Source organism: Phyllobates terribilis, unplaced genomic scaffold, assembly GCF_046119375.1.
Source record: "Phyllobates terribilis strain yellow unplaced genomic scaffold, ASM4611937v1 Scaffold_10__3_contigs__length_209671492, whole genome shotgun sequence".
NCBI lineage: Eukaryota > Metazoa > Chordata > Amphibia > Anura > Dendrobatidae > Phyllobates > Phyllobates terribilis.
Genome location: NW_027362770.1, coordinates 17395274 through 17421561, shown reverse-complemented (window position 1 = coordinate 17421561; position 26288 = coordinate 17395274). Strand labels below are relative to the sequence as shown.

At 46.3% G+C, this 26288-nt stretch overlaps 1 protein-coding gene across 5 annotated transcripts in view; it reads left to right on the top strand.

Annotated features, from left to right (window-relative positions):
* Positions 1 to 26288, top strand: part of DOCK2 (dedicator of cytokinesis 2) — a 1661574-nt gene that overhangs the window by 1399563 nt on the left and 235723 nt on the right. For all 5 annotated transcript variants that reach the window (XM_073649510.1, XM_073649507.1, XM_073649509.1 and 2 more), the window contains one exon: positions 11764 to 11847. In XM_073649510.1, coding sequence (XP_073505611.1) covers positions 11764 to 11847 — 84 coding nt within the window. The remainder of the gene's footprint in view (positions 1 to 11763; positions 11848 to 26288) is intronic.

The following is a 26288-nucleotide window of genomic DNA, read 5'->3' as shown; positions in this document are numbered from 1 at the left end:
AGATTGGCATACCCACTTATCCCAGGTACAAGCAGTAGTGTATTCGCTCAGAGAAGCGGGCCTGACAGCGAACCCCAAAAAATGTGCAAAAGGTCTCGAGGAAGCCCGGTACTTGGGGTACGTAATTGGCCGTGCGGTTATCAAACCCCAAATAAACAAGATCAAGGCCATTCAAAACTGGCCCAAGTCTATGACTACTAAACAAGTGAGAGCGATCCTCGGCATCGTTGGGTACTACCGACGATTTATACCGAACTTTGCTGGAAGAACGGCGGCCCTAACCGATCTGTTAAAGGGTAAGAAGTCGGTTATAGTTGGGCAGAACTCTACAGCGGAGGAAGTGTTCCAATCCATGAAGTCAGCGTTGTGTGGACTACTGGTCCTCATCAGCCCCAACTTCAAGAAAGGCTTCATCATGCCTAGGAGCGGTACTGTCGCATTATGTGAACGGAGAAGAACATCCGGTCACCTACTTGAGCAGGAAACTTACCCCGGCAGAAAAAAATTATAGCATAGTGGAGAAGGAGTGCTTGGCAATTAAGTGAGCCTTGGAGTCCCCTTGCTATTATTTGCTCGGGCGACAGTTTCGCTTAGTCTCAGATCATTCACCCCTCGTCTGGATGAGAAACGCAAAGGAGAGGAATGCTCGGGTCACCAGATGGTTCCTGTGCCTTCAAAATTTTAGTTTTTCAGTGGAACATCGGGCTGGGAAGTCACAGGGAAATGCGGATGCCCTGTCAATGGCACCCTGTATAGTGAGAAGTGTTCAACCCCACAAGTTTGAACAGAGGGGGGGGATATGTGAGGCAGTGAGAGGGATCATATGCGAGGGACGATATGTGTCTCCTAGGATGTGTATAGAAGCATATTGAACCCGCTGGAGTGCATGGCAATCAGAGACACAGCTGTGATTGCAGTACAGAATAAAAGTAAAGTGTGAACTTTGTCAAGCTATTTGGCTAAGTTAGATTTAAGAAAACCCGGCATGGGCTTTTATTCTTGGAGTAGACTACAGGACGGCAGTGGGGCGGTCCACTCCCTCCAGCCTGGGTCTTGCATGTGGCTCATGTCCACAGTTTCCATTTAAAAAAACGGCAGCAAAGGTTTGGGTGTGTCCCAGTTTTGTGTTTGCAAGCTGCCGAGCTGGAGGCTCTGCAATACAGGCCTGTGTGAAGCTAACACAGAGCCAAAGCAAATCTCCTGGCGCTCCTCAGCGTGACATGGCGGTGCAGTCGCCTACGGCAACGGACTTTGGAGACGGACTGTTTGACGCCCCGGTTGCGATCCGGATGATACCATTTGTCTTCTTCTTTGAGAGTTATTTTTGAGAATAAAAGACATTTGAGTTGAACTTTGCTGGGTCACTGCCTCATTAAAGCACAGTGTGAACACAACCACACTACAATACCTATTCAGTGTTGTATGGAACCGGCCCTGATTAATACTGTAATCTAAATAACATCTTATTGCGCTTTTGTTTCCTTAGCAATTTCCCAACATCGAGTATTTTGTATGACCTCCATGATTTTTAAGGACAGCACCAAGTCTTCTAGGCATAGAATGAACAAGTTGGTGACATATTATAACATCTATCTTTATCCATTCATCAAGAACAACCTCTTTTAGAGCCGGGATGCTGGATGAAGAGTGATGCTCAACTTGTCTCTTCAGAAGTTCCTATAGATATTTCATTGGGTTCAAATCAAAAGACATTGTTGGCCACTGAATAATTTTCACCCTGTTCTTCAACAGATGTGTGTTTTGGATCATTGTCATGTTGGAATCATACATATCTACCAAGGGCACGGAGTGATGGTAGCATCGTCTTTTTCAATAAAGAGCAGACCGTCTGCTAATTTATGATACCGTAAATGAAAGTAGCTCCCCGACACTAACAGCACTCATGCGGTCCCACATAAGGACAATGACACCAACAATGGTTTACAGTAGGCATCATGCATTTTTCAAAATTCATTTCTTTATTAAATGCATGGTGCCTGCTGTGAAACATGGTGGTGGCAGTGTCCTTATGTGAGGCTGCATGAGTACTGCTGGTGTCGGGGAGCTACATTTCATTGAATTCACAGAGGCACTTCTTTATATTGAAAGAGAAGATGCTACCATCGCTCTGTGCCCTTGGTAGACGTGCACGTTTCCAACATGACAATGATCCAAAAGATTTGTTGCATTTCTGAGAAAGAAAAGAGGAAGTCGGAAGATGCTGTTTGACAGATCTAGCTACATTGCTAGATCAAAACACTTTCTATTCCTTGCTTTAACTCAAGAATTTCTTTACCCCAGTTTTTCTTTTTGCAGCACAAAATCCTAACTCAATATGTGCAGTAATTCTGGTTTATTCTTATTATTAAATCACCCCTGTTTTTATCAAAATTGATCTGTTCTCTTGATTGATACATTTTCTTTAATTAATATCAGTATACAGTAATAGAAGGATTTGGTGGAATATAATCAGGAAGTATATTTATCATGGAATCAACTGGATCTTTAGTTTCACAAAAAGCATAAAGGTGACGTGGATGAGATTCCATGTTTGCTATTTCATCACTAAATCCACAGGCCTGCGATGATGTTGTAGCGCTGGCGTCTCTGCCTCCTGCCCCTCTTCCTTGGCAAAGATGCTGACACCCTTACCGCCGCGAGCCCCAGCCAGTGCATCCCATGCTGCCGGCTCCCCTCCACGCTGTGCATGCCCGGGGTGCGCTCATCGCACGCAGATCCCCGGGCACTGAGCTTAGAGCGTGAGCGCTCGCTCCCTGTCTCGTAAATGGGATGTGCGTGCAGTCCTAAGATGTCCCCGGCCAATAGCCGGAGGACATTTACTATTTAAGGCACCTCCCCCAACATGGAGGTGTCTGTGCATTGTTGTAAGTTTGTTCCTAACATACTTGTCAGCCCTCAGGTCTTGATTACAAAAATTGGCATGCACACAGCTAGAGAGTGAGGTGCAGGTGAAAGGGAGTTGCAGACTCCACAGTCACTAGAATATAGAAATTTTCACCGCACACTCAGGAAATTCAATGCAACAGTTTTAATGAGATTTAGAAAAACATGCAAGTGGTGGACAAAATACTGTTTTTTCTAAATCTCATTAAAACTTTTGCATTGAATCTCCTGAGTGTGCTGTGAAAATTTCTATATTCTTACCCTCTGGTCTCAGCAGTGCCCACCAGCCTGTCTATCAGTGGTGCCGGCCTGCCTGCCTACCAGTCGTGCCCGCCTGTCTACCAGCCATGCCCGTCTGCCTGCTTACCAGCCATACCCACCTGTCTGCTTACCAGCCATACTCATCTGCCTGCCTATCCATCGTGCCACTCGGCGACTGCCATCAGTCCCTTGGGAGTCTCCTGTTCTCACACGAAGTCGGTCCCAGAGTAGCACCTGGTCCACCATCCCAGTCCTTCCTTGGTTCACGGAGTCAACTAGCCGACGTATAGCCAAGGTCGGTCTGGGTTAGGCCCTAGTTAAGCCCCTCCGGTCCCTCCTTGTTTCACGGCACAGTGGTTCCGCCACCCGACCCCATAACAGTTTGCACAGGCCATGGAATCCGGAGGCTCTCAGGCTCCCTCAGGCTCTGACCTTTACCAAGAAGTCTCCCACCAGAAATCTCAACAGGACACTATCTTGTCCTTTCTTCGGACTGTGAACTCTCGCCTGGATACACAGACTATCCCACCCATGCTTGCCTCTACCCAAGCGGTAACAACTCCGGCGGTGTCTCAATCCTGTGGCAGTGTTGTACCTGGCTTGGACCCCGACTGTCTGCTCCTCCACGATTTGGAGGTGATCCTGCCTTATGTTGGGGCATCTTAAATCAGTGCACACTGCACTTCGAGCTGTTTTCCATTAGTATGCTTCTAACTGGGCCAAAGTGGCTTTTATTATGTCACATCTCTCAGGAGAGACGCTGGCGTGGCTCAATCCTGTATGCTAGAGGGTGGACCCTCTGGTGTCTAGTCTCCAGGCTTTCCTTGAGGCCTTCCGGAGGGTTTTTGATGATCCCGGCCCCATGTCCCCGACGGTCTCCTCTCTTCTCCATCTGCACCAGGGGAACCTCACAGTGGGTCAGTGGCTGTACGTTTCCACACCCTCTCGTCTGAAGTTGTCTGGAATAACAAGGCTCTGGTGGCTACCTTTTGGGAGGGCCTTTCTAGGCAGATCAAAGATGAACTGGCCGGTAGTGACATACCCTCCTCTTTGAATGACCGAGTATCTCTGGCTACATGGATTGACATCAGGTTCCAGGGGCGTTCCAAGGAGGTGGTCCGTGAGAAAAGACCTTTACGCCTTGCACCTACCTTTCAGAAACCAGTCTCGCAACAAGCCTCTGCCTCGGCAGCCACCCTGGAGTCTATGCAAGTTGACCAGGTGGCGATGGTCAAAAACTGCCAGGAGGTCTGCCGCGCCAAGGGAATATGCTTTTATTGTGGCAGTTTGGAGCATGTAATCCGCTCCTGTCCAATGAGACTGGGAAACTCCAGAGCCTAGGATCGCTTGGAGTTGTCAATCCTGGATGAGAAGCTTTCCTCTCCATCCCTGACTTTGTCGGTAGCCATATCCTGCGGCAACATCCATTTTGTCGAGACTGCTTATCTGGATTCTATCGCTGCAGGGAATCTCATCCAACAATGAGATTCCCAGATACAATGGCGGTTTCTTCGGTGGATCGGAAGACCCTTTCCGAGTCCATCTTGTTCGTCACGAGCCCGTGGTTCTCCAGGTAGAATCAGAGAGTTCTCCAGCTACACTGAGAGAGAACCTCCTTCTATGTGCTGTCCGATCTCTCTCATCCCTTGCATTTAGGTCTGCCTTGGCTATGGAGATACAAGCCAGTTTTGAGCTGGAGTTCTGGACAGGTGCTCTGTTGGGGTCAGTAGTGTCACAAAGCCTGCCTGATTTCTGTTCATCCTGCTTGACTTCCGTCTACTCCATCTTATCTACCTGACTTGCCCGCTCTCTATTGGTCATACGCCGACGTCTTTGATAAGAGAGAGGCTGAGACATTACCTCCTCATAGGCCGTATGACTGTCCCATCAACCTCATCCCCGGTGCTTCTCCCCCACCGTGGTCGAAGCTACCGCCTGTCGCTGGCAGAAACCCGTGCCATGTCTGAATTTATTGAGGAGAATCTTGCTAGGGGATTTATCCAGAAATCCACCTCTCCAACTGGAGCAGGATTCTTCTTTGTCAAGAAGAAGGACGGGTCTCTTCGGCCTTGTATCGAGTATAGGGGGCTAAATCAAATAAGCGCATAGAATAAGTACCCTCTGCCTCTCACCTCCGAGTTGTTTGATCACCTTAAAGGCTCTAAAATCTTCTCTAAACTCTATCTTCGTGGAGCATACAACTTGATCTGAGTTTGCCAGGGCGACGAATGGCAGATGGCATTCAACACTTGGAATGGCCACTACAAATACCGTGTGATGCCCTTCAGATTCTGCAACACAAAAGCAGTCTTTCAAGAGCTAGTGAATGACATCTTCCATGACCTTCTATATTTATGCCTGGTGGTGTACCTGGATGATATCCTGGTGTTCTCCCCAGATCTGCTCTCAGATCGGAGAGATGTTCGACAGGTATTACTGAGGCTCAGGAAGAATAGTCTGTATGCCAAATTCGAAAAGTGCATCTTTGAACAGACTTCTCTTCCATTCCTGGGGTACATAATCTCGGAGACCAGCCTTAAAATAGATCCCGAGAAGGTATCTGACGTTCTAGAGGTCCCGTCCTGAGGGGCTGAAAGCTATTCAGCGGTTTCTTGGGTTCACTAATTATTACCGCCTATTCATTCCTCATTTCTCTTCTTGGACTGCTCCCATCTCTGCCCTGACTCGCAAAGGGGCTAATCCCAAGGAATGGACTCCTGAGGCGGAAAGTGATTTTGTGTCCTTGAAACAGGCCTTCTCATCGGCTTTGGTGCTGCATCGCCCTTACTGCAATGAGCAGTTCTTCCTGGAGGTGAATGATTCTTCTTCAGGGGCCGGAGCATTCCTCATCCAGAAGTCTTCATCCGGTCGAATGGTTACCTGTGGCTTCTTTTCCAAGCTCTTCTCTTCCTCCTCGGAGCACAATTATTCCATTGGAGATCGGGAGCTCCTGGCAATCAAACTGGCGCTGGAGGAGTGGCGATTCTTACTAGAGGGGGCTTTGTATCTGGTGGTCATCTACATGGACCATAAGAATCTTGCCTACCTGCAGTTCGCTCAACGGCTTAATCCTCGACAGGCCAGATGATCTCTGTTCTTTGCCCGCTTCCACTTCCGGCCAGCAGATAAAAATATCAAGGCAGAAGCACTCTCCAGATCATTTCTGTTGTTCGACCAGGAGGAGGAACCTCAACACATCATGGAGCCTTCCAGGATAATTACGGTCGCCCCGTTTGATCTGTCTCATCTTCCACCCGGTAAGACTTTTGTTGTGACTTCAGATAGTAGGAGGTCATGATGGATAAAAGAAAACGGTTCTACTCATTTTCCTACATTATTGGTGGCTGACCCTGCGTAAGGATGTTGCAGATTTTGTCTCTGCCTGCTCCTCCAGTTCCCGAAACAAAACTCCTAGGCAATTTTGGACTGGTCGACTACTTCCTTTACCTTTGCCTTCCACCCCGTGGCAGCACATTGCGATGGATTTCATCATGGATCTTCCTGTATCTGCCAGTTGTACTGTTATTTTGGGTAGTAGCTGACCGCTTTTCCAAGATGGCTCACTTCATTCCCCTGCCTGGGCTTCCTTCTGCGCCAGTACTGGCTGAAAAATTCATTCTTCACATCTTCTGTCTCCACAGCCTGCCTCTTCATATTGTCTCTTATAGAGGAGTCCAGTTTACTTCACGCTTCTCGAGGGCCATGTGCAAGTTTCTGAATATCACATTGGATTTCTCTTCAGCTTATCATCCGCAGGCAAATGGCCAGGTTGAGAGTATCAATCAAATTCTCTCTAACTTCCTCCAGGGCTTAGTCAATGCCCACCACAGCAACTGGGTTGACCCACCCTTGGGCCGAATTTTCCTATAATAACCATGTGAGTGAATCCTTTGCCAAATCTCCATTTTTTGTGGTATACAGTCAGCATCCCAATATTCCGTTCCCTGTCTCCACTTCTGTCGACAATTATGCTGCTGAATCTTTCATAAAAAACTTTTCTGAGATCTGGGATGACACAAAGTCTGCTTTTTTGCAATCCTCTGAGTGCATGAAGAGACATGCAGACAAGAGACGTCTAGATCCGCCTCTGTCTCATGCAGGGGACAAGGTCTGGTTGTCATCCAAGTATGGCTGTCTCAAAATACCTTCGTATAAATTGGTCCCGCGTTTCATTGGTCCCTTCGAGGTTCTGAAACAGATTAATTCTGTGGCTTACAAACTTAGACTCCCTGCCTCGTTGTAGATTCCCAACTCCTTACATGTGTCCTTAAGCTTGTCGTCCTCAATCCTTTTTCTCAAGATCCGGGTACCACTCCTGCTTCAGTCAGCACCGAAGACGTTTTTGAGGTAGAGAATATTCTGACTACCAAGAGGGTAAGAGGAAAGACCTTCTTTCTTGTAGATTGGAAGGGGTTTGGTCCTGAGGAGAGGTCCTGGGAGCCCAGGGAGAACATCCACTCTCCTATTCTCCTGGAAAAATTCCTTGCGTCTCTGCCTCCTGCCCCACATCCCCGGCAGAGACATCGCCCCCCTTACCGCCGTGGTCCCGGGCCAGTGTGTCCCACGCTGCTGGCTCCACTCCAGATTGTGCATGTCCGGGCTGTGTGCACCACAAGCACATCCCCGGGGACTGTGCTTAGAGCGCGCGTGTGTGCTCCCTGTCTCTTAAAGGGGCAGATTGCCAATGACCAGAGGACATTTACTATTTAAGGCACCTCTGACAACATGGCGGTGCCTGTGCAATGTTGTAAGTTTGTTCCACACATACTTGTCAGCCCTCAGGTCTCAGCCATTCCCGCCAGCCTGTCTATTAGCTGTGCCCACCTGGCTGTCTATCAGCCATGCCCGCCTGCCTATCTATCAGCCGTGCCCACCTGCCTGTCTATCAGCTGTGCCCTTCTGCCTGTCTATCAGCCGTGCCCGTCTGCCTGTCTATCAGCCGTTCCTGACTGCCTACCTACCAGCCGTGCTAGTCTGCCTGCCTATCTGCCGTGCTAGTCTGCCTGCCTATCTGCCATGCCACTTGGCGACTGCCATCAGTCCCTTGGGAGTATCCTCAGGTCTCAGCAGTGCCCACCAGCCTGTCTATCAGTGGTGCCGGCCTGCCTGCCTACCAGTCGTGCCCGCCTGTCTACCAGCCATGCCCGTCTGCCTGCTTACCAGCCATACCCACCTGTCTGCTTACCAGCCATACTCATCTGCCTGCCTATCCATCGTGCCACTCGGCGACTGCCATCAGTCCCTTGGGAGTCTCCTGTTCTCACACGAAGTCGGTCCCGGAGTAGCATCTGGTCTACCTTTCCGGTCCTTCCTTGGTTGACGGAGTCGACTAGCTGCCGTATAGCCAAAGTTGGTCTGCGTTAGGCCTTAGTTACTCCTCTCCGGTCCCTCCTTGTTCCACGGCACAGTGGTTCCACCACCCGGCCCGTAACACATGTAATAATAACCTCATAATTATATCCATTTGTAAGCAACATATCATATACAAGTGCTTCTCACTAAATTAGAATATCATCAAAAAGTGAAACACATATATTACATTGAGTCATTACAAACAGAGTGATCTATTTCAATTGTTTATTTCTGTTAATGTTGATGATTATGGCTTACAGCCAATGAAAACACAAAAGTCATTATCTCAGTAATTTAGAATAATTAACAAAAAACACCTGCAAAGGCTTCCTAAGGATTTAAAAAGGTCCCATAATCTGTTTCAGTAGGCTCCACAATCATGGGGAAGACTGCTGACTAGACAGATGTCCAGATGGCAGTCACTGACACACTCCAGAAGGAGGGTAAGCCACAAAACGTCATTTCTAAAGAAGCTGGTTGTTCACAGAGTGCTGTATCCAAGCATATTAATGGAAAGTTGAGTGGAAGGAAAAAGTGTGGTAGGAAAAGGTGCACATGCAACCGGGATAACCACAGCCTTGAAAGGATTGTTAAGAAAAGGTCATTCAAAAATTTGGAGGAGATTCACAAGGAGTGGACTGCTGCTGGAGTCATTGCTTCAAGAGCCACCACACACAGACGGATCCAGGACATGGGCTACAATTGTCGCATTCCTTGTGTCAAGCCACTCATGACCAATAGACAACTCCAGAAGCATCTTACCAAGACCAAGGAGAAAAAGACCTGGACTGTTGCTCAGTGGTCCAATGTGTTGTTTTCAGATCAAAGTAAATTTTTGCATTTCATTTGGAAATCAAGTTCCTAGAGTCTGGAGGAAGAGTGGAGAGGCACACAATCCAAGCTGCTTGAGGTCTAGTGTGAAGTTTCCACAATCAGTGATGGTTTGGGTAGCCATGTCATCTGCTGGTGTAGGTCCACTGTGTTTTATCAAGACCAAAGTCAGCGCAGCCGTCTACCAGGAAGTTTTAGTGCACTTCATGCTTCCCTCTGCCAACAAACTTTTTGGAGATGGAAATGTCATTCTCCAGCAGGACTTGGCACCTGTCCACACTGCCAAAAGTACCAATACCTGGTTTACACACAACAGTATCACTGTGCTTGATTGGCCAGCAAACTCGCTTGAATCTATGGGGTATTGTCAAGAGGAAGATAAGAGACACCAGGCCCAACAATGCAGACGAGCTGAAGGCTGCTATCAAAGCAACCTGGGCTTCCATAACACCTCAGCAGTGCCACAGGCTGATCGCATCCATGCCACGCCGCATTGATGCAGTAATTGATGCAAAAGGAGCCCGGACCCAGTATTGAGCGCATTTATTGAACATACATTTCAGTAGGGAAACATTTCAGATTTTAAAAACATTTTTCAAGCTGTTGTTATAAATTATTCTAATTTACTGAGATAATGATGTACTGTAGCACCCCGAGGGTTCGGCCGCTACAGGGGTATTGCACCTCAGACCAGAGGTGTGATATTCCACTCCCAGATAAGGATGGAGTATGGACCAGGGCTCAGTTAGCTGCATACAGCACACACACCCCATTTCCGAGGGACAGCTCAACGGTGCTCCCACTAGACATAAGTGCAGGCACGACCGACTATGTCCCTGCCTGGAGTGGGGAGGGGGTGGAACACCCAGTGCTGTAGGAGCAGATAGGGGTTGGTTCCTGAGCGTAGGAAGGAGCCCATTGGTTGCTGGTCACCTGGGCTCATGGTCAGAGGGAGGTATAAAAGGTGGGCACCATCTTAGATCTAGGTTCGTTTGTTCTGTCCAGAGAGGAGAAGACAGGGAGTAGAGGCTCTGTAGGAGCTCTACTCCAGAAGGGCCTAGTGAGAGGCCGAGGAGGAGGTGAAAGGGAGCTGAGATTCTGGCTCATCTCAGCTCCAAGAGAAAGGAAGAGAAAGGAACAGAAACAGAAAGGAACTGCAAAGAAGGCGAGACAGAGAAACAGAAGGGCTCAGGAACAAGAAGGTGGAAGGGACCCTAAGAACCCACGAGAATCCAGGGTGCAGGGTCAGGCAGATTAAGGGTACCGGATCCCAAGTTGGTGGAGGAGAAACAACCCTCAGCCAAAGACCGGTCGTCGTGATTATCTATTGGTGCGACACCTCATTAAACCTGCTAGGAAGGCACCATATAGCACAGCGGAGGACGGGGCCCACGTTTAACCGCACAAGTCCGCGGCAGCCGGACAAAAGTGGGTCACTGGTGAGGCAGGCCAGAGAAAGGATTAAAGGGGGTCCTGTGCCATCCTCTTGACTGCTTGGGAGTTGACCGAGCCCCACACCTGGTGGACGCAGCACGGCTCGGGCGGTCACTGCCGACGGAAGTGACCCGGAACAAACGAACTGTGAGTAAAGACCCTGGACTGTAACTTGTTGTCCGTGTGCTCCTTCGCTCCTCCGGCACTACCGGTACTGGGACCTTCACCACCATCACTCCCATCATCCACTACACTGCCCTGGGGCCGCACTCTTCCCGTGGGGAGTCACACCATCCCAGCTGCATTCATCATCAGCCCCAGCGGACTGCCTTGCAGCGGCGGTTCCTAATAACTGCAATCCACGGGTGGCGTAGTCGGACATTATCAACCAGTACATAGCAGACTACCATTGGCCTGACCACCCTGAGCCGCGGGACCGGGCCGCCACTACTACCCCCATCGTTCCCCTATCGCCCAGATCCGCGTGCCCCACGGCCCAGGGGGCGAGTCAATGACTTTTGTGTTTTCATTGGCTGTAAGTCATAATTAACAGAAATAAACACTTGAAATAGATCACTCTGTGTGTAATGACTCTATATAATATATGAGTTTCACTTTTTGTATTGAAGAACTGAAATAAATTAACTTTTTTATGATATTCTAATTTAGTGAGAAGCACCTGTATATGTAAACTTGCAAACTTTTTTCCCCTCTTAGCTGTTTGGTTTTCTATTTTCTGTATTGCTTCACAGCAGTCAGTTAAATTCATGATATTCAAAACAGTGATGCAGCATCTTTATTACTAGCAATCTATGTTTGTGTGCCACTATCAGGTGACCTCTGTGCGACTGCACACAACTATCTGAGATATCATGTTGACTGTACAATTGCCCTTTGAATCACTATCATATGGTCACAGAAAGAGATGTAATTGAACTATTGTTAGTTTTCGGCTGATCGTAAATATTTCTTCAATTCTAGGCTTTCTTTACTGAAGAATACACACAGGAACATCCTGAAGATTGCGATAAACTGAACAAACTGAAGGATCTTATCGCTTGGCAGGTACATTTATCAGTCATCTACGCTCCATCAACCAAAACAAAGTATTTCTGTAAGGCATTTGTAATCATGTGCCAGGACGGGCAGAGGTATTCATGTATAAGGAGGCACTCCTACCTTATATACAGGGGTAATGCTAATCGAATCATTTATGGTTATAAACACTGTAAACACAAGTAAAACTAAAGATTGTCTGGTTCCTGGAGTGGACACTGACAGCTTGGGACCCCTGTGGAAGAAATGTGTCTGGGCACCTCTACTTTTATGATGGCAAAGTTACAGATTATATATACTGTGTGTATGTATATTTAATATGCAAATTGCCTCTTCAGACAGGAAGATAACTTGAACTCTATAGCGCCACCTGTTGGAAGCAGCAATCTTAAAATTAAATATTGACCCTTTAACAAGCCTTGCCTTATGACTTAGGATAAAAGCCAAACCAGGATCTCCATTTGCAGACATGTCTTTCAGGGTGTTGACCCTCCTCAGTGCAAAGCATGAGATCTGATTTGGCTGTATGAGAATCCTCTGACTGTAGTGTAAGAGGTAATGTTTCTCCTTATGGGAAGTGACATGCCTGACATACCAGAGTAAGGAGGCTAATAGGCCGTGAAATGCTCCTCTGAAAAATTAAATATGCAAGTTGTCTCTTTAGAAACGAAGAGAACTTGAACTCTGATTAGTCGTTTTCTGTTGTTTCTTCTCTATCTGGTCAGACCTTAATGTTGAGATATTCCAGCCACGACCCTGAAAATAACAAGGTCACATACAGTTATATGAAAAAGTTTGGGCACCCCTATTAATCTTAAGCTTAATGTTTTATAAAAATTGGTGTTTTTGCAACAGTTATTTCAGTTTGATATATGTAATAACTGTTGGACACAGTAATGTTTCTGCCTTGAAATGAGGTTTATTGTACTAACAGAAAATGTGCAATCTGCATTCAAACAAAATTTGACAGGTGCATAAGTATGGGCACCTCACCAGAAAAGTGACATTAATATTTAGTAGATCCTCCTTTTGCAAAAATAACAGCCTCTAGTCGCTTCCTGTAGCTTTTAATGATTTCCTGGATCCTGGATGAAGGTATTTTTGACTATTCCTCTTTACAAAACAATTCCAGTTCAGTAAAGTTTGATGGTCGCCGAGCATGGACAGCCCTCTTCAAATGATCCCACAGATGTTCAATGATATTCAGGTCTGGGGACTGGGATGGCCATTCCAGAACATTGTAATTGTTCCTCTGCATGAATGCCTGAGTAGATTTGGAGCAGAGTTTTGGATCATTGTCTTGCTGAAAGATCCATCCCCTGCATAACTTCAACTTTATCACTGGTTCTTGAACATTATTGTCAAGAATCTGCTGATACTGAGTGGAATCCATGTGTCCCTCAACTTTAACAAGATTCCCGGTGCCGGCATTAGCCACACAGCCCCAAAGCATGATGGAACCTCTACCAAATTTTACTGTGGGCAGCAAGTGTTTTTCTTGGAATGCTGTATTTTTTTGCCGCCATGCATAACGCCTTTTTGTATGACCAAACAACTCAATCTTGGTTTCATCAGTCCACAGGACCTTCTTCCAAAAAGAAATTGGCTTCTCCAAATGTGCTTTTGCATACCTCAGCCGACTCTGTTTGTGGCTTGCTTGCAGAAACGGCTTCTTTCGCATCACTCTCCCATACAGCTTCTCCTTGTGAAGAGTGCGTTGTATAGTTGACCGATGCACAGTGACACCATCTACAGCAAGTTGATGGTGCAGCTCTCTGGAGGTGGTCTGAGGATTGTCCTTGACTGATCTCACCATTCTTCTTCTCTGCCTTTCTGGTGTTTTTCTTGGCCTGCCACTTCTGGCCTTAACAAGAACTGTCCCTGTGTTCTTCCATTTCCTTACTATGTTCCTCACAGTGGAAACTGACAGGTTAAATCTCTGAGACAGCTTTTTGTATTCTTCCCCTAAACAACTATGTTGAATAATCTTTGTTTTCAGATCATTTGACAGTTGTTTTGAGGAGCCCATGATGCCACTCTTCAGAGGAGATTCAAACAGGAAAACAACTTGCAAGTGGCCACTTTAAGTAGCTTTTCTCATGATTGCATACACCTGGCTATGAAGTTCAAAGCTGAATGAGGTTACAAAACCAAAAAAAGTGCTTTAGTAAGTCAGTAAAAAGTAGGTAGGAGTATTTAAAACAAGAAAATGATAAGGGTGCCCATACTTATGCACCTGTCAAATTTTGTTTGAATGCAGATTGCACATTTTCTGTTAGTACAATAAACCTCATTTCAAGGCAGAAACATTACTGTGTCCAACAGTTATTACATATATCAAACTGAAATAGCTGTTGCAAAAAAAACTATTTTTATAAAACATTAAGCTTAAGATTAATAGGGGTGCCCAAACTTTTTCATATAACTGTATATTGTATACATACAGTTGCCTCCTGGATAAAAAAAATCGCCAACACTGTGCCCCTGAATACAAACATGTACCACACAATTATAATTTTCAACGCCCAATAAATATAAATTAGTTGGTCACTGTGGCTCATACCCAATTTATTTTAAGACTATGTGCATATGCTGCCTTTTTGTTGCGGTTTTTCCCTCACTCATTTGATGTGGAAAATATGCAGCGTTTTACAGTAACATCACAGTGAATGAGATTTCTGAAATCTCATGCACACGTTGCTTATTTTTTCCTTTTTTTTTTTGCAGTAGATTCAAATCTGTAGCATGTCAATTCTTGGAGCGTTTTTGCAGCTTATTCACCCGAACTAATGAGTTGAGAAAAATATGCAACAAAAATGCATGTCAAAAATACATATTTTATGCAACGTTTCTCCTGCCAACACATCAGAATTTGCAGAAGAGTTTTCTGCTGAAAATCCTGAATGTGTCCATATAGCCCCAGTCCCTGTCCTGTGTCCCCACAATTCATTATAAGCCCCTCTATACTGTCTATTATCAGTGTCTTATAATGAATTGGAAGATGGGTGAGGATGCTAAGTCCCTTAAAGAGTTGTCCCCAAACCCACAATTTATTATAAGGTCCTGATAGCATCTTCTCCCACCCCCAATACATTATAAATCCCTGTATAATGTCCTCCACACCCCATTCATTATAAGTCCCTTATGACATCCTCCCCCGCTCCTCAATTCATTAGAAAGTGTCCTATCCCTCTTATCCCCTCCACTCCCACTTGCCAATTCATTACAGTCCCAGGTAGCATCATAATGAATTGGGGGGGTGGAAGAAGGTGCTATAAGGACCTTAAAATTAATTGGGTGGTGGGGGATGAGACTAAGTCCTTGATAGCATCCTTCCCCTCCACCCAATTCATTATAAATCCATATGTAAAATCCTCTCCCCCAAGCTCTTGTTCATTGAAAGTCCCTGATGCCATCCTCTTGTAACACAGGTGCCGGAATGCAATGCACAGAGACACAAGGCGAGGACAGTCAGGGATTGGTATAACTATTTTATATGTATAACAGGTGTTATAGGGTATAACAGGTGTGAAATGGGGTTAGTAACAGTGGTAATGAACAGTAACTTGAAGTAACAATAGAAAGTCTTTTTTTTCATACTTTTAAAAAAAAAATGTCTTCACTTTTTACTGACTTGAATAGTCCCCTTATGACTATGTGCAGCGTATTTTCGCTGCATCCAAAGTGCTGCGTCTGAGCAAGCAGGTAAAATCTGCATGTGTTCATTGAACACATGTGGAGTTACCGCACCCAATACATTCTATTAGAGAAATTTCTGTTGCGGAGACTCCTCAACAGAAATTGACATGTTGCGGCTCTTAAAGCCGTGCTGCCAGTGAATTTGTGCGGCATCAAATAGAACCACAGTGAGCAAGGGATTTCTATAAATCTATCCACTGTGCGTCTAATGTAGAATGCAGCGTTTTGGACACAGCGCAAGTGGGCACATACCCTAAGAGACTTGAAGCTGCGATCATCCTATCACTTGTGCTATATCACGAAAATCACGATCACCTATGAACTACGGCCACAAGTCGTCATTCACAGAAGGATTGTAATGACAGGCACAGGGTTCACCAGCAGACCTCCAGATGCAAACTTTAGATAATGGTATATATGTTATATTAAGGCACTTACGTATAAATACAAGAATACTCAACAAAACCACAACGAAAGGGCAGATATATACAGTACCTAAATAGCCTCCACCAGGTGTTATGATTCTATTAACAATTGCATTTATGAAGTGTGGCATGGGAAGCCAATATCTATATTAGAATGCTCAACTATAGTGTACTGATATGTATGCTACTCATCAGGCTGGGGTAAGCCTGATATAAACACCAAAGCCAGACAAAGATATATATATATAATATACACTGCTCAAAAAAATAAAGGGAACACTTAAACAACAGAATATAACTCCAAGTGAATCAAACTTCTGTGAAATCAAACTGTTCACTTAGGAAGCAACACTAATTGACAATCAATTTCGCATGCTGTTGTGCAAATGGAATAGACAATAGATGGAAATTATTGGCAATTATCAAGACACCCTCAATAAAGGAGTGGTTCTGTAGGTGGGGTCCCCAGACCACATCTCAGTACCAATACTTTCTGGCTGATGTTTTGGTCACTTTTGAATGTTGGTTGTGCTTTCACACTCGTGTAGCATGAGATGGACTCTACTGCCCACAGAAGTTGCTCAGGCAGTGCAGCTCATCCAGGATGGCACATCAATGAGAGCTGTGGCAAGAAGGTTTGCTGTGTCTAGCAGCATAGTGTCCAGACGCTGGAGGCGCTACCAGAAGAAAGGCCAGTACACCAGGAGATGTGGAGGGGGCCGTAGGAAGGCAACAACCCAGCAGCAGGACCGCTACCTCCGCCTTTTTGCAAGGAGGAAGAGGAGGAGCACTGCCAGAGCCCTGCAAAATGACCTCTAGCAGGCCACAAATGTGCATGTGCTCACAGACCAACACCGTGCAAGACGCTTGGCATTTGCCACAGAACACCAGGATTGGCAAAGTCACCACTGGCGCCCTGTGCTCTTTACAGATGAAAGCAGGTTCACACTGATCACATGTGACAGACGTGACAGAGCCTGGAGACGCCATGGAGAATGATCTGCTGCCTGCAACATCCTTCAGCATGACTAGTTTGGCAGTGATGTCAATAATGGTATGGGGTGGCATTTCTTTGGAGGGCCACACAGCCCTCCATGTGCTCGCAAGAGGTAGCCTGACTGCCATTAGGTACCGAGATGAGATCCTCAGACCCCTTGTGAGACCATACGATGATGCAGTTGGCCCTGGGTTCCTCCTAATGCAGGACAATGCCAGACCTCATGGGGCTGGAGTGTGTCAGCAGTTCATGCAAGATGAAGGCCTTGAAGCTATGAACTGACCCGCCCGTTCCCCAGACGTGAATCTGATTGAGCATATCTGGGACATCATGTCTCAGTCTCGCTCCATCCACCAAAATCACGTTGCACCACAGACTGTCCAGGAGTTGGCAGATGCTTTAGTCCATGTCTGGGAGGAGATCCCACAGGAGACCATCCGCAACCTCATCAGGAGCATACAGGCACTTGGAGGCCACACACAATACTGAGCCTCATTTTGACTTGTTTTAAGGACATTACATCAAGGTTGGATCAGCCTGTAGTGTGTTTTTCCACTTTAATTTTGGGGGTGACTCCAAACCCAGGCATTCATTGGTTAATAAATTTGATTTCCATTGATGATTTTTGTGTGATTTTGTTGTCAGCACATTCAACTTTGTACAAAACAAAGTATTCAATGAGAATATTTCATTCATTCAGATCTAAGATGTGTTATTTGAGTGTTCCCTTTACTTGTTTGAGCAGTGTATATATATTTTCTTAATTATATATATATACTAGCTATTGAACCCGTTCTACGCCCGGGTGGCGAGCATTTTTATTGGTATATGGTCTCCCATGCGGGTATGTGCTGCCCCCATCCTGGTATTTGTGCTGCCCCCCTCCTGTCCCCATCATCCTATCCTGGTATGCATGGCACCCGTCACCCCCATCCTGGTATGCATGGCACCCCTCACCACCAATCCTGGTATGCATGGCACCCCTCACCCCCAATCCTGGTATGCATGGCACCCCTCATCCCCAATCCTGGTATGCATGGCACCCCTCATCCCCATTCCTGATATGCATGGCACCCCTCATCCCCAATCCTGATATGCATGGTACCCCTCATCCCCAATCCTGGTATGCATGGCACCCCTCATCCCCAATCCTGGTATGCATGGCACCCCTCATCCCCAATCCTGGTATGCATGGCTCCCTCATCCCCAATCCTGATTTGCATGGCACCCCTCATCCCCAATCCTGGTATGCATGGCTCTCTCATCCCCAATCCTGATATGCATGGCACCCCTCACCCCCATCCTGGTATGCATGGGCCCCTCATCCCCAATCCTGGTATGCATGGCACCCCTCATCCCCAATCCTGGTATGCATGGCTCCCTCACCCCCATCCTGGTATGCATGGCACTTCTCATCCCTATTCTGGGATGCATTGTACCCCTCATCCCTATTCTGGTATGCATGGCACCCCTCACCCCCCAATCCTGGTATGCATGGTCCCCTCATCCCCCAATAATGGTATGTATTGTACCCCTCATCCTTCAATCCAGGTATGCATGGTCCCCTCACCCCCCAATCCTTGTATGCATGATCCCCTCACCCCACAATCCTGGTATGCGTGGTCCTCTCATCCCCCAATCCTGGTATGCATGGTCCCCTCTCCCCTCAATCATGGCATGCATGGTCCCTTCACCCCCCAATCCTGGTATGCATGGTCCCCTCACCCCACAATCCTGGTATGTGTGGCCCCCTCATCCCTTTCATGCTGCACACATACAAATAAATAAACAGTTATACTCACTTTTCTTCTCTGTGCTCCAGCGCTTCTGTGTCCTGTTCTGCCGGAGGCCGGGGGAGGAGTGCGGTGCCAGAGAACTGCGCTGTCCGGCGCCATTTTGCTGAAGACACACTGCAAATGTGTCTTCAGTAAAATGGCGCCAGATAGCGCTATGTGCATGCACTGATCCGACGCCTCACTCCTGCCCTGGTCTCCGGCAAAGAGAGAGGCACCGCGGCAACGCTCCTCCCGGTCAAGTAAGTATGGCGCCAGACATCGCGGTATGCGTTCAGTGCCTACGCCAGACAGTGCGTCACGCATGCGCAGTCTATAAAGGCTTCAGACAGAGACACGCTTAGCCGATTATATTATAGATACACATGGTGGGCCATTTATATAGATACACCTAAATTAAATGGGAATGGTTGGTGATATCAACTTCCTGTTTGTGGCACATTAATATATGGGAGGCGGGAAACTTTTTGAAATAGGTGGTGACCATGGCGGCCATTTTGAAGTCGGCCATTTTGGATCCAACTTTATTTTTTTTCAATGGGAAGAGGGTCATGTGACACATCAAACTTATTGAGAATTTTATAAGAAAAACAATAGTGTGCTTGGTTTTAACGTAACTTTATTCTTTCATGAGTTTTTTACAAGTTTATCACCACTTATAAAATGTGTTCGCATTGCTGCCCATTGTGTTGGATTGTCAATGCAACCCTCTTCTCCCACTCTTGACACATTGATAGCAACACCGCCAAAGAAATGCTAGCACAGGCTTCCAGTATCCGTTGTTTGTAATGTTAAAACCAAGCACACCATTGTTTTTCTTATGAAATTCTCAATAAGTTTGATGTGTCCCATGACCCTCTTATCATTGAAAAAAATAAAGTTGGATCCAAAATGGCCGACTTCAAAATGGCTGCCATGGTCTCCACCCATCTGGAAAAGTTTTCCCCCTCCCATATACTAATGTGCCACAAACAGGAAGTTGATATCACCAACTATTCCCATTTAATTTAGGTGTATCCATATAAATGGCCCACCCTGTATACAGTATATATAAGTATCAGTGGTTTACTGCTATAAATCACAATTCTGTGGGCTAGAATAGTAAATCCAATGCATAGCCATTAGTGTTGAGTGAGCATGCTCGACACTGCTCGTTACTCGCCCGAGCATCTCACTACTCGGGATGTTCGGCGACCACCAAGCATTTCCGGGTTACTCGGGCGGGAGCTTGGGTCTCCGCCCTGCTCGTTTGGCGCTCTTTACAGAGCCAATGAACATGCAGGGATTGCCAGCCAGTCACTGTAATGCCACAGCCATGTTGTTTGTGGGCATTACAGTGATTGGCTGGCCGCACAGCGTCACCTCGAGTATTTAAAACCGAGCGCCGCCATCTTGGACACAGTCGTCCCGGATCAGCCAGTGTAGGGTCAATGCTGCTGAGCTAGGGAGAGACTTATACTCCGAAATAGTTAGTGTAGGGTCTCTAAAGCCTGCCAAATCAAACAAACAGTCCTTCTCAGGACTAATATCCATCCCAGATATCAGGCAGGCAGGCTGTATAGGAGAAGCAGTGGTTATACCAACAAACACTGCATTACAGTCCTGTGTGCTCCTGTTGGTCAAATTGCTAGACTTATCCCCCGGTCTCAGGGGCCAGGAAAAATCCTTTTTTTTTTAATCTAAATGCTTTTTTTTTTCCCTCAGTCAGACTGTACAAATACGCGTCTTATTAACCTTTTGGTATTCCCCCCCCCATAAAAAAAATTGAGTGTGTCTGTGACTGTTCAGACACCAATATATATGTTTAAAAGAGTCTGGTGTAGGCCATAAAAATAGAACTGTGGTTTTGCAGTTCCACGGGTCAAATCTCTGTATTATCCTGCTTTTGGACTTTTTTGCCGTAAAAAAAAACTGTAATAGCGTCTCCCTGACTGGTCAGACACCAATATATCTGTTTAAAAGAGTCTGGTGTATGCCAGAGAAATAGAACTGTGGTTTTGGAGTTCCACGGGTCAAATCTCTGTATTATCTTGCTTTTGGCATGAGTCGGTCGACAGGGGTAGGGGTACTCGGATACCGGGATGGGTTACTTCTGTGGGGATCACGGTTGGTCGGTTCCCGATTCCGTGCCCTGGACCGTCAGTAAAGGGATGGGGGTCAGGATGATTGGAGAATTGTGTCCTGACGCCTCCTTTGGTAACTGGTAAAATCGGTTACCAGCGCTGTGTATGGTTGCTGAGGTGATCGGCATGCGGCTTGTACGAACGCTATAGGCAGTAATGTCAAAGTAGGCACACACACATTAAGTCTTTGTTTCAGTACCTTTCTTTTACTGATGTCCGGTAACAGGTACAGTTCAGGAGGGTAACCAGGTTTTCGGTGCAGGTAGAGATATTCACTCTGGACATTTGTGAGGCATCCTCTAACACTGTGTGCATTGTTTGGGATCAGTCCTGCCTTAAGCTGAGCCTGCCACCTTTTACTTTCTTTGGGGTCCTTCTCCACAACTGACAAAGAGGACCTTTCTTTGGGGCTACCAATTCTCTTTCTGGGCCCCTGGTCCTATACTTGGTCAGGTTTGGCAACTCTTTCCCCTTCTTCTTCAGGGGGAGTAAATCCTCCTGATCTGTCCGGGTTTTCTATGCTATTCCTGAATTAATAGCAATCTCGGACTCCGGTGTCCGGGTGAGCTAAAGGGATAATAGTTTTATCTCTTTCTTTCTCCTTCTAGCCTCCGTCCCTCTCTCTAGGGCGCTTTCACAACACAGACCTGTTTCCTAGTTCAGGGCTTAACTGGTCCTCAGCCAACAGCTCTCTGTGTCTCTCCTCCTTCACCCCTCTCTAGACTAACTGCCACTTTTGCTGTCTCCCTGGAAACTGACTCCTCCCCTCAGACCTGTGGTGGAAGGTGTTGTGTGTGCCCAAGTGTACATCTCTCCCTGCACCTATGGATCCTGTGGTAATCCCCCACAGGGGTGCCAAATTCCCCCCTAGTTAACTTCAGTCCTCCGGGACTGAAACATTTTTTTTTTTGTTTGTTTTTAACAAAGATAACATAACATTAACATTTATATTTGTAATTTGAACAGAGACTCAAAAATAAAATTTACAAAAACCAGGGATAATTGGAAAGATGGATAACCAGTCCATACAATGCTAGTCAATCTGCTGCAGGCTGTTAAAGGGAAAGTCTTTTTGCCACCACCAGTCCTGTGGCTTCGGTCCATTTTTAAAAATTTGCAAAAAGTTTCAGATGTCCAACAGGTAAAGTCTCTGTAGGCTTAAAGATTCAAATAGACTTAATAATTCACAATACACAACAAAACATTTACTACGTATGCCTCGGCGCAAGGGTCCTAGCTACTGCAGGGGCCTCTCCCGGTCATAAGCACTGTAGGCCCTTTGGCCCTGGGGTCACCTATTGGCCAAGATTTTGCTCTCCCTAGACAGCTTCTTACCCCAACTCTACTCACCCCTTTTTTTTATGTTGTGTACCTGGTGTAACCTGTTTTGGTCTACTCGTCACCCTTCTATATACTAACTTTAACTACATATTTACATTTTTGAACCTATTTACATTTCACTTTTGTTATGGTTTACTCCCTATATCTGAGTGGTGGGTGTCCAAAATTAATACGTGATGACCTCCGTAAAACTGGTATCCCACTGGTGCGTAAGCCTGGTGTGAAGCGAACACTACTTACTGACTCATGTGTTGGTCTACATAGCACAGGTATGCTGGAGTGTCTTCCCACTTCCCTAGTGGGAATGGCAGGTACACCGATTGCAGGATTCCCTACCTCGGCTGCAGCAGGTGGTTCTTCTGCTCTTGATCCTTCTACTGGTAGTGGGAATGTCAACATGGGAATTAAATATGCTCCTTCTATTTGGGGCCAATCTGCGGGTAACTCTCCTAAGATTGTCTTAATTGTCCTTGGCGTCTCTTCTTCTGGTATGGGACAAGGGATATACTCTTTTTGCTGTAAGGGTTGAGGACACTTCTTTAAGTGGTCTCGGGACACTGTTGTTTATTGAAATTGGTTTCTTGTCTTTCTCTGGATTTTGCTAGACTTTTCTCAACACACTCCTGTATTTTCTTGTATTGTTCTGTTCTAGTATCCCAATCTGCACTTGAGGTGTCTTCCTCAGGAACTACAATGCCCATTTCAAAGTCCACTGGCAATTTTCCTGGTCTCACTCTCATCAAGTATGCCAGGGTACAATTAGTTGAGCTTACCGGGATGTTGTTATAGATGTCAATCAGATCTGGTAATTTCTCTGGCCATCTGTTTCTGTCTTCCAAGGGTAGAGTCTTCAGCAATTCTATTACCACGTGATTCATTTTTTCGCACATTACATTAGTTTGGGGATGGTAAGGCGTGGTACGAATTTTCTTGCATCCATACAAGCTACAGAACTCTTGAAATATTTCCGCTTCAAAGGCAGGACCCTGATCTGTCAATACCTGTTCTGGGTATCCATGTGGCCTGCAGAAATAAGCTTGAAAGGTTCTTGCTGCTGTCTGAGCTGTCAAGTCCTTCACAGGAGCTACCACTAGGAATCTGGAATAGTGGTCCACCATGGTAAGAGCATAAGTATAGCCTGATCTACTGGGTGTGAGTTTGACATGATCCAAGGCTACTAGTTCCAAGGGCTGTTTGGTTATGATAGGCTGGAGTGGTGCTTTCTGGTTGTTACAATCTCCTCTTCTTAATGAGCATGGGCCACAATTTTTACACCATTTTTCTATGGAAGACCTCATGCCAATCCAATAAAACCTCTCACGTAACAGTATTTCCAGTTTTCTCCATCCAAAGTGTCCTGCTCCATTATGGTACGCTTCCAATACCATTTGGACATCTCTCTTTGGAACCACAACTTGCCATACCATTTCATGTGTCCTTGGATTGATATACCGTCTGCACAATTGGTTTTTATAGATAAATAACATGCTTCTTTCTTTCCACAGGTATTGGGCCTCTGGGGGAGCATTCTTCTCAATTTTGGAATCCGGTTGGGTTACCAGCCTCTTCACTAGGCTCACTGCCGGATCGCTGTCTTGGGTTTCTTTCCATCCATAATGAGGCAGCGGGTTGAGTGCAACATCCTGACGGTTCTGGTAGATTTGGGTTTCTGTCATTTTCCATTTTCTACTTTTATGGAAAGCTGGAAGTTCTATTTCCTCCAAGTCATCTGTTTCTTCTTCAAGCCCTTGCAAATGTACTTGAGGGTTTCTGGTGAGGGCATCAGCATTTGCATTTCCACGGCCTGTTCGGTACTTGATGGTAAAGTCGTAGTTCGATAGCCGGGCCATCCAGCGCTGCTCCAATGCACCAAGCTTTGCAGTATCCAAGTGTGTTAGCGGATTATTGTCCGTAAAGATGGTAAATTTTGAAGCTGCTAAGTAATGCTTGAACCTCTCCGTGACTGCCCAGACCAAGGCCAGAAACTCCAACTTAAAAGAGCTGTAATTTTCCGGGTTCCTCTCGGTAGGTCGAAGTCTTCTACTGGCATAGGCAATTGCTCTTTCCTTGCCTTCTTGTATTTGGGACAGTACTGCTCCCAGGCCTACATTACTTGCATCCGTGTAGAGGACAAATGGTAGGTTATAATCTGGGTACGCCAAGATTTCTTCACCGGTCAGGGCCTGTTTCATTTGTTGGAAGGAGTCTTCTTGTTTCTTTCCCCATTCCAACGGCGGCTCTGAAGACCTTCTCTTCTTAGCTTGGCCTACTAGAAGATCTTGTAGGGGCGCTGCCATCTTCGTGTAGCCCTTAATAAATCTTCTGTAATACCCAACCAAACCTAAGAACTGACGTACCTCTCTGACGGTGGTCGGCCTCTGCCAGTCCTGGATAGCTGTCACTTTTTCCGGATCTGGCGCTACGCCATCCGCGCTGACCACATGCCCTAGGTATTGGACTTTTGGCTTCAGCAGGTAACATTTAGATGGTTTGAGCTTCATTCCATACTTTGTTAGAGCTGTAAATACCTCCACCAGGTGTTCCAGATGTTCTTCATAGATTTTGGAATACACTATGACGTCATCCAGGTATAAAAGTACCGTCTCAAAATTCCGGTGTCCCAGGCAGCACTACATGAATCTCTGAAAAGTCCCCGGTGCATTGCATAACCCAAATGGCATGCTATTGAATTCGCATAGGCCCATTGGTGTTGTGAATGCTGTTTTCTCCCAGTCTTCTTCTGCAACGGAGACCTGCCAATACCCACTAGTGAGATCTAATGTGGAGAAATACTTAGCAGTTTTTAATGCAGCAAGAGACTCCTCTATCCGAGGTAACGGGTAAGCATCTTTGTGAGTGATCTTAATGACCTCCCTGTAATCCACACACATCCTCATAGTGCCATCCTTCTTTCTGACTAAGACTAAGGGGGCCGCCCAGGGACTACAGCTATCTCTTATAACCCCGGCCTCCTTCATGTCCTGCAGCATCTCTTTAGCACACTGGTAGTGGTTTGGTGGGATGGGTCTATGTCTCACTTTAATCGGGGGATGATCTCCTGTGGGTATGTGATGGCGTACCCCTTTTATCCTCCCATAATCTAATGGATGCTTACTGAATACTTGGCTAAACTCTTCTACTACCCGGTAAACTCCTTGCTTCTGGTGGTCGGGAGTGGCATCAGTCCCTATGTGCAACTGCTGACACCACTCCTCCAGCTGTCCCTTGGGGTTGCTGTCCTCCCCCTGACTTGACGGGGGCAAGGGCTCTAATGTCTGTATGTTGTTATTACTGACAGTGTACAGCTTTGCTACAGTAGCATACTGGAGTAGTTTCACTTCTTCCTCACCACAGTTCAACACGCGGGTTGGTACTCTTCCCCTGCGTACATCCACCACCCCTCTAGCTGTCAGCAGTGTAGGTCTATGCTCTGAATATACCGGTTCTACAATTGCCTGGTATTCCTTTCTTCTGATACCCATAGCTGCTCGTCACCATATCATTATTTCACTGTTTGGTGGTAATACAATGGGAAATGGGTCTGTTACCCGTGCACTGCCAATCTCGCCCCCAGACAGATTTACCTGTTGCTTGTGAATTAAGGCACGGATTTCTCTTTGAAGGACTCTCCTCTGCCCAATGCCAGCAGTCTCTATAATCTGTTGGAGTAAAAACATCACTTCTTCAAGGCAGTTTTCAATCACCATGTAAGGACATTTGTTATTGGGGTCATCTTCTACCACACATAACCCTCGGCCTCTCAACTCCACCCTCCCCAGCTTTATTGTCACTTCTCTAAACCTCACCTGATTCAGTGGTTGACCATTAGCTGCTAAAATGACAAGACTAGAGTCTGGGGGGCTAAGATCAGCATCAGACCAAAATTGCTTGTAAAGGATATGTGGGATGGTGGTGACTTGTGACCCAGTGTCCAATAGGGCCGATGTGGGGATTCCTTCTAGCGTAATGTTGAGGTACGGGCGGCCTCCCACATACCGACTACGCCAGTCATATGGGCCTTGCCATTTTATTCCTGGGGATTGGCCCGCGGACCCAGGAATCTCGGGTTTAA